Source organism: Amblyomma mixtum, chromosome 3 (assembly GCF_055824585.1).
Source record: "Amblyomma mixtum isolate Tamu chromosome 3, ASM5582458v1, whole genome shotgun sequence".
Classification (NCBI taxonomy): domain Eukaryota; kingdom Metazoa; phylum Arthropoda; class Arachnida; order Ixodida; family Ixodidae; genus Amblyomma; species Amblyomma mixtum.
Genome location: NC_143014.1, coordinates 183,699,897 through 183,709,290, shown reverse-complemented (window position 1 = coordinate 183,709,290; position 9,394 = coordinate 183,699,897). Strand labels below are relative to the sequence as shown.

The 9,394-nt window shown below is 41.7% G+C and overlaps 1 protein-coding gene across 5 annotated transcripts in view; it reads right to left on the bottom strand.

Moving 5' to 3' along the window:
* Window positions 1-510: 510 nt before the first annotated feature.
* LOC149352952 (breast cancer anti-estrogen resistance protein 3 homolog) overlaps window positions 511-9,394 on the bottom strand; it is a 280,152-nt gene continuing 271,268 nt past the window's right edge. For all 5 annotated transcript variants that reach the window (XM_089582169.1, XM_089582170.1, XM_089582167.1 and 2 more), the window contains 2 exons: window positions 7,277-7,445; window positions 511-4,634 (listed from right to left, as the gene is read on the bottom strand). In XM_089582169.1, the coding sequence (XP_089438295.1) occupies window positions 4,092-4,634; window positions 7,277-7,445 (712 nt within the window). In that variant the 3' untranslated portion in view covers window positions 511-4,091. The remainder of the gene's footprint in view (window positions 4,635-7,276; window positions 7,446-9,394) is intronic.

Sequence of the window (9,394 nt, the reverse complement as noted above, 5' to 3'; positions counted from 1 at the left end):
AGGTTGGACAGTATTAAGCCAGAGTCAAATACGAGGGCCACCAGCAGACAGAGCACAGTCCTTCATTTTTGTGTGTTCAGCGATAGTGATTTAACTAGTGTGATCCATGTTTCCGAGTAAAAGATCATGAGAAGTGCATATTCATCAACCGCTGCATGTGCACTTGAATAATGCACTGGAACGTTGGTGTTAGAATCTGGCTCTGTAGCATGCTAGCGTCCTTGGTATCTTCAAAGGGTCCAGACATTGAGGAACGGATGACAGGCCAGGTATTACTGTTGACCTGATTTGCAGGTTGTGGCAAAGACTCACTTTTTTGTTTTAATTTGTTTTGTTGCAGGCAAAGACTTCAAAAACCTGAATTTTTGTGATATTTGCGAGTGAAAAACCTTCACACTTTTGCTCTGTAAGTTCACTTGAACACCAAGTGATTACCAAGTGACTTTGTATGTGCAGATGAGTTCCTGCTTTTGTGTCAGCAGTATGTGACAAAGAGACTTTCAGACAGTAGAAAATTTGCTCAGCTTTATACATAGGATCCACTTGCTTGATGAACATGTGCACTCAACAAGGTGGCACATTACTGATTTGTGACTAGAACAGTTGGAGCTCCTCACAAAGCACAATGCTCTCTGGAACATCAAACATGGTCAGCGTGGTTTACAGCACATGCTAGCCTCCATCTTTCTCTCTATATAAAGTAGCTGAACTGTAACATGCAAATCTGCCCCCAGAGAACGAAAGCATACATCACAATGCAAATTTTGTCCCTTTCACAACATCTGCCCAAAAGACTGTACAATAGAAAGCTTTCCATGCATTTTTCAGTCGCCATAAAAATTGCATGAGCCTGAAAGAGAATAATCCTTTCTGACAGTTCTGTAACATTTAGGCATGCACTTGCAAATTCTCAAACTTTGTAATATAAAGTGGACTCTTGTTAAATCAAAGTTACTTAATTCAAGCATCCGGTTTAATCAAACACGCTTTAGTCCCATCAACACTAAGTGCATTAAAAAGGCCCACTTTAATTTGAACTCCACATAATTCAAGCAAAATTTCATTCCTCTTGCAACGGAATTGTCAGGCATTGACTGTAGTATGTCTAGCGCACACCACATCAGATGCGAAAGTCTTGAAAGCTGCTAATATGAACTCAACCTACAGTACTGAAGTACTGTTCACAGCACTAGAGGTGCCAAGTTGCACATTCACTGAGAGTATTAAGAGATGTGTGTGTTCTTCGTATGCATCAGCCTAGATCTCTCTGCGGCAGGATTATAAAATATGCTCAGTAGCAGCAGCAAATGTACAAAGAAAACTGCAGAACCTTGGTTTCAAGTTGCCACTAATGCACCCAAGGTTTTGCATAATGTGAACATCCATCTCCGGCCACACATTGCAGGTGCTAGATCCATCACTGTTCAGTTGTGACTTATTATGGAATACATATAATAGTAGCTCCAAAAGGCCTCCGTTATGTATCTAGAAGACAGAGAAATCTACTGCATTGCACAGCATATTGCCACTGAATTACTTTACGCCCGTTGTGAAAGTCATGAATAAAAAAAACAAAACAAAAAGTAGCACTGCATACCCTCTTGAGCCCTCTGCCAGTGATGTAAGTAGCAACTATGTAGTACATCATAGGAACTGGCTGCATAGCACACATAAGCAGTGTATAATAAATAGAGTAAACATTACATTGCAAATAGAACCCACATAGTGCATATTGCACTGTATTCCCAATAATGCTATTTCACAGTTTCAGCAGAAGGCTTACAGCACTTGCCATTCTGTGCATATGTAAGGCATGGTTTTCACATGACTATTCTTCGTTTGTGGTCTCTTCTGCAGGGAAATGCTGAAGCACAACATCAAATTCTACAAATCACACGGAATGGCTAGAGACGCTCTCTCGCCTTACTAGCTAAGTGTGCAGTAGCACTCAATACAAAAGCATTTTTCTGAAGTTGAAAGTGATCTAGAAGAGATGCAAACTGAAGAAAAATTTTGCATAAATAATTCTCAAACACATATATGCAGAAGCAATGCAAACAGCTTCATGAACTCAAGGTACAGGCAGCAGGGAACAGCAAGCCATAGACAGCATTTCAGCGATGTTGATTTACTTTATGCTGCACTACTGGATATCACCAGTAATAAGTATCAGTTCAAAGGCATGACTGCACATATACACAACCAACCACAATGGTAAAACTCGTTTGAGTGCTTCATCTCTGTTCTCATAGTCTGCCACTTCACACTGCTCTTTCCACTCACTGTTGACAAACCAAAAGAATGTCAACTTATATGAAGGCATTGCCAGGTTTGTCTGGAGCACTTGAATGGTGCACTGCAGAGCAGAGGGAGTAAAGATTTATTCAAAATACAAGGCTTGGGTGTGTGTGGAGCCTGCATTGACATACAAGTCACTAAATCATTGTGCCTTGAACTTTTCAGGCGCTAGATTTTGCCCTCTCCACCCCACAGCACATAGTTCAAGCACTCTAGACAAGCCTGGCAATGGATTACTATATCAAAGTTGTGTAAAAAGGTTTTTTTTTTTTAAACGTAGACATGCAAAACACAGGTCAGAGTTGCATGAAATAAAAAGGTGCACACATATATGTTGCCTCTAACAAACTTTCTTTTGAGGAATTGAAAACATTGCAGGGTATCGCAACTTTTCAAATTGAATTTTGATTGGTGCTATTGTTATGAAGAGGAAAATAAAATTTCATTACTTTTGCGTCCAAGTGCACTGGAACTCCCCATTCTAAGGGTTGTACTTGATGGTGTACACAATTTTACATTCTTGACACAATGAAGCGGAAACATGTTATAATTGTATGCAAAGGCTTGCAATACCGGTTACGTGACCTACCTGCATACATTTCATTTCATTCCAGTTAAAGCATCTCCGGAAGTGACGAGTGAAAAGAGTATATGACCATCATGTCTCAGCCAAACATTCCAAACACTTCAGTCATATGGAATGTAGACAGATAGATAAAAAAGTTGAAGCCCTCATTTGTTGAGCACCAGCAGTGCCTCTCCACATTTCAAACTACTCGCTGCTGAAAAACTCTCACTCACTGTTGGTAAATCACCGTGACGCTGTATGTGAACATGTTGGTCAGAAGGAAGCACAAGAAGAACTCGTGAACTAAAGATGGGATGGATGTGGCAAACTGGAGTAGGGAAATACACAGCATAGCAATAGGATCTTGGCATTCAGTGAATCATCACTATGACGCTGGACAAAGGAGCAAGCAGAAGGGAAAAAAAAAAAGCAACCATTTACACTGCTGCCGATGCACACGTTTTGTCCTTTAGAAAGGAGTATGCATGCCAGGCATTTCCTGAATCGTGCACTGTCACACCAAAGACATGTTTCTTCCACTTTGAAAATCGCATTTCGGGGCTCTTTTCATTTGCTCGCTGGTAAAAACCACACACTCCTTCACAAATTTACGGGCAACTATAATACAGAATAAGAAGCATAGCAGGGAAGTACTTGTAATGTAAACTAGATTCGAATTCTATATCTACACAGGGTATTGTAAATTACAGTACATAATAAGTGCAAAAGCACATGCATCACTTTACTATCCAATATCAGAATAAGCAGCAATCTGCCTCTTGTCAGTGCACACAGTCATACTGAAAAAACTGCAGCTTTGCTTTTGTATGCAGGATACCACAGCAGACACAGGTACTGTTGCACTGCTTTTGCAATTATAATCTTGCCATGTAGGTTGCATGGTGCTCCTGCTATACAAAATTATGTGGCTAAAAGATGCATCGAAAGTAATGCTCCACTGTAATCAGTGCGCAAGCAATGCTATTGTACACATCTGCACAATGCATGCACTTCTCTTTTGTGCACAGGCTTATATGTGCTGCCTATATCAGCTAATAGCAATCTGCCTCAAAACAACCTACTCTTAAAAGTACTCTACAGATCCCCTCTCAAGTGGAGGTAGTAGGATCCATATTCAAACCTGCCAAAAGAAGAATGGCTACCTTCTTCTCTTGACATTGACTTAATTACAGTTGTCGTACACATCACAGTGCTCCAAAACTCATCACACAGGTGTGCCAATAGGCTCGCAGCGCACTGACATGGCTGCTAGCACCTGTGTCAGTTTGGCATGCCTTTCGCAAGATGCCACAGTGGCACCACGTGCACCCCACAGGAAGAGCAGATGAAATTCAGTCCGAAATAGATCCAGCATGATGTCATCTAGCTTCACATTCTCAAAGACAATTTCGCCATTGCGTCGGAATGTTGGGATCTGCTGGGTTGCCAGCCGCTGCTGTTCCAGGTGTGAAAGCAACAGCTGAAGGCCATAGTCAGCAGTTGAATGCTCCCATGGAAGCAGTAGGAGCTCTGAACTTGAGTCCTTGCGTTGGGCTGGTGCTGAAGCCAGATTTGCAAGCAGCCCTTCAAAGTTGTGCTCCAGGATGAGCAGCAGGGACAGAAGGTAAGGTAAGCAGGTGTTGGGTGCCTGAGGATTGCTGCATTCCTGCATGTTCTTCAGCGCTGGTCGCAGCTTGGTTTCGTAAGCAAGTGCTGTGTCTGTGTGGCGCTGGCGTAGAGCAAGCCACGTGGTCTTCAGCCGAGAGACCTGAGAAATACAGTCCACAGGTGACTCCACTAAAGCATGGCAAACTAACCTTGCAGCATGTTTAGATGATTTCACTTGAGGTACCTTTTCTTATAAGCTTTGGGTAGTATTTAAATGACGCCACGCATTCAAAATGGAGTAAGATTTTAAAGCTCCATAAAATTGAACAAACATAATGAAAGAACAGTTTTATTTTTTCTTTGTGCACATTGCATTTCTCTGTTCTGCAGAGGGGATATATCGAAGTGAGATGTCCAAATGAGAGGTACCAATTGCTGCTTGCTTAAGCAGACTCATTTCTATCCTGATGAAGAGAAGTTCATTTGTTGATACATAAGCAAAGGGTTGACCTTTGTTAAGTCTTAATTCTCCACCTTTCTAAGATGTCCCAAAAAGCTGGAATGTTCTCAGTGAAACAGCAAGTATCCACTACAGGAAGCCACCAAAGTTTTTTTTTTTTTTTTTCAAGCGGCAGTTTTCCTAATGAGTCACACTGTGCAGTTTTTTCAAATGTGCAGTTACAATGTGCACATCAGATTGATGTCACACAGTGAAACCCTGCAGTAAAAACCACAATGTGGCTGGATTTGATGCTTCCCGGTTTCCATGAACCTCACCATAGCAGCAAGGTAGTGAGGATCACAGCTATAGAGTATCCCTGCCAGGAATTATACACATGCACAGCGAACATGCAGATTGCTTATTCCACCACTTCGCCTGCATGATGAGCTACAAAATGAGCACACTTGACGGAAGATGTGCAAGGTTTGTGCTGGGACCACTAGCAAGGCTGTTTAGTGCATGTGCTCCTAAAGCTGGATGTGCAAAAGCCTCATTCCTAACTCCCCCCTGAATACACTGAGTCAACACGTAAGCCCACATAACAATCAACACCACGGTACAATTGCAAGACATATGGGTTGAAGACTTGGCACCAGAGTTCAGATTCATCTCGCATTCTGTGCCATACTGCTCACAAATGTGGAAATGAAGTAATGTTCAGGGCAACTGATAAGGTGATATAAGTGGAGGTTACAGAACAATGAGATGGGGAAAGACAGAATCAGAGCAGGTGATTGAGATGGCAGCTGTGCAAGCTTATAATGATGACTTACGAGCTCTTCCTGTGTCTTTCCTTGTTGTTTTTATGCATACTAAACTATGAATTTGACGCTGTTAGGCAGTAACGCATGAAACATGTGCTAATTTCAGTGCAAATATACACTATAGACATTCATATTCTGGAGATTGCTAGGACCTCTGATAATGTTTAGTGAAAAGAGTACATGTTTTTCAGGTCTTAAAAGCAGGCGATGCACTTATTGGAACAAGTGAAAGTCCTAAAATCTCTGAGCAGAGTGTTCTTTCAAAGTGCTGTTGAGCTCCTTCCTCACACAGCACTGATAGTTGGAAACACATGAAAACTTTCTCTTGAGGGCCAGTTTCAGTGGTGGACAGAAAAATAGCCCACTGAAGGCAGATAAGATGTATACTAGAAGAGGGCAAATACGGGCTGGTTGGTACATGTTTTACGAATTGGAAAAACAGCGCAATCAAAGACGAGACACAAGAGAAGGACAAAACACCAGCGCTGATACACCAGGCATAAGCGCTGGTGTTTTGTCCTTCTCTTGTGTCTCGTCTTTGATTGCGCTGTTTTTCCAATTCGTAAAAGATGTATACTCCTGACAATGAGAACATTCTTCAAAAGAGACTTTTCCTTGCTATAGCCGCAATAAACCGCTCTAAATGCACCATCTAGAGTCACATCCTGCAACAATGACTGCAGCGGAAGGCACTAAAAAAAAAAAAAAGTTCCCGGCTTCTTCACGACAATGCCTGGCGTTCACACAACCTCATTTGCACGGTAGTTTGAGGCTAGGAAGGGAGTTCTGCATAGCACTCAGGCTCAAATGGTTCCCCAATTTGGTTCCAACAAAATATTTTCTTCCTGCAACTGGCAAGAGTGTCTTCCAGCAATCACCTTCATGAATATCTCAAAAGAAGATCTGCTCAGATGTTTGAGGACTTGTGCTGCCATTTTCAGAAATGCATCAACTGCAACTAGAATTACTTAGAAACACTGGAAAAAAAAAAAAAAAGAGAGAAGCATGTAAACACCCTTAAATTCTGTCTAAGCCTTTTCAATTAACTTTTCTGTGAATAGTTTAACCACTGTTGGTAGTAAAGAAAACGAAAGACAACTTCTGTAAAACTAAAATGGTTACCAAACTGTTCAGTCTGCCTCCTTGACATTTAACACAGCTCTGGAGAGCCTATCTGAGAAGTGTTGTGGCCACACATTTTTTGTGAGCTTCAAGTTAAGCCACAATAGAAAGGATGTGATTAGTGGAGCTACCATATTTCAGTAACTTTATTGAAGGTTTAATCCACAAATTAGAAAAAAAGATTTATTTATTTATTTATTTATTTATTTATTTATTTATTTATTTATTTATTTATTTATTTATACATACATACATACATACATACTGCAGTCTTTGTTCAAGACCTTAGCGGGGTGGATACATGTACATAAGGCAAAAGTGAAAATATGCGACTTAGGTAATGACAAAGTGGCAGAACCTTCATGATTGTGTATATGAATGAAAAAATTAATTGGACTTCATCTCTCACATTACCTGTGACATTGCAAGCCCTTGCATGATTCCTGTGAAGCCATAGAGGTTGCCTAAAGCTGTCTTTGTGTCACCGGCGACCTGAATCCATTTGTTTAGCAGCTCCACACGCTCCACATCATCAGGACACATCAACAGCGTGGATGCAACAAACAATTTTATGCATTCAGTCCTGGAAGAGAGCATAAATTCACAATTAATACTACACATTGGCATGCCTATCTGTCAGATTTCATAACAGAAAGGGATGACACTAACATTAAGGGCAAAAATGAAGCTTTAGAGACAAGACCACATTTTTGTCAACAAAAACAGTCGTGCCTCAGCCTCCCATTATCCACATCCTTCTCCTCCAACATGGTGGACTAGCTAGCCTCGGACCACCTGGCAGACCATCTTGCAGGCCATCTGCTCACGGTGACTGTGGCACAGGATATCCTCAACACTTAGTGAGCATCACAATAAAGTTCGTCCTCTCTATCCCTCTCTCTCAGGAGGACATTTAGGTTCCTGAATACGACTGTCCATAAGCGAGTCCTTCATAATTACAAATCCTGATGAAAAACAAGAAATACATGAAAAAAACAAACTTTTTCTACGCAGTAAGGTGAAGTCGAGCTGAAGTTCTACAAAACCTGATCAACTTGAGGTGAACTGCACCTATGCCAAATAATAAATACAGTGTAGCTTCAAGCACCTCACAGGCCATGGAAGTTGTGGCAGGCTGTATACTGAATGAATTTTTAGTGACAGTGCATTTTCTGCTTGATCAGTCATAAGCCGATACTGTTAAATGCTGCAGTTACAGTGACTTCGTTGCTCAGCTAATCTTCCAGCTTAACTTTTTCATCAGTGTTGAGCAACTGGTCAGTCACTCTTTCAATATCTACTGAAACACCAACACTTTTGCATTAATTATAACCAGAGTGTTTTTAGGCATCACTGAGTTCAAGTACCATTTCAGTGAACAGCTAGATTGTACAAGTTTCCATGCTTTTTTAAATCGAAACTATTCATTAGCACTGGTTAACACAACAGTGAGATCTGAAGCTGCTAAGGTGCCAGTGACAACTGCCATTCAGTGTCCTGTTTGAAGCATTCACCACTGAAAACTCAGAATGCAAGATGTTAGCTCAGAGATGCTATGGCCCTGCTCATAATGGCACAGTAATTAATGAGGCAAAAATACACAAGACCCGACAGGCCTTGTGCGTTTCCGCTCTTTCCATTGAGTTTTTAGGTTAATGAGCTCATTTTTACGGTGCATAAGCGCCTCAGCCTATCACATCTTTGCATTTTGTCGTACCGGAGGATGAGTAGTTTAATTGCTACTGGCCTGCACAGCTGGCTGCACAGTCCCATCGTTAATAGCACAAAAATGCCAAGGACAAGTAAAACAGTTCTCAAAGGACACCAGCTAGCCAAACTTTAGTGGTGCAGAGTAGTCATGTCTTGCTCTGGGTAACAAGGCTGCCTCATATATGGTCTGAAAATATTGAATCCTAAGTATGCGAGATGTTGTAAGTAAATGCGCAGCAAATATTTTGCCCCTGCAAATAGAGTGTTTACTCGTGTAATCTGTGCACACTTAGTTTATCGCCTGGGTTTATAAACAAACAACGTTTGCACACACATTTTACGCTCCCTGCTATGCCAGACCCCCAACCAGCATGCACGAGGGTGTGAGCAAGGCAGGTTTGGAAGATTGGCACAGCCGTGTCGCTGTGTAAGGCTATGAAAGGTGTTTTTTTTTTTACAAAAACAACCATTCAAAATTGAGGCATCGACATATACGTAGCGCTGACTTATACACGAGGGCTAAAATAGTACCGCCCGAGCCTTGGGTAGTATGGGTCCCGTTCCAGTGCCCATTCCTGGCAGGTTACATCAGGGACTCCGGAACAGAGGGGACAAGGTGGGCGGTCGCCTCCCAAACATTGCTCCAGAGGGGGCAGCACTCCCCTTAGTCTCCAACTGTTTGCACTCGGATCAGATTTCTGACAAAGGCTTCAATTCTAGGATGTTATGTAAAGCACAGCATGGCTGAGTTAGTGGGCTTCATAGCCAGTCATAAAGCTCTCCGTTCGAGTAACCTAAATCAATCATGCTCCAACAGAATTC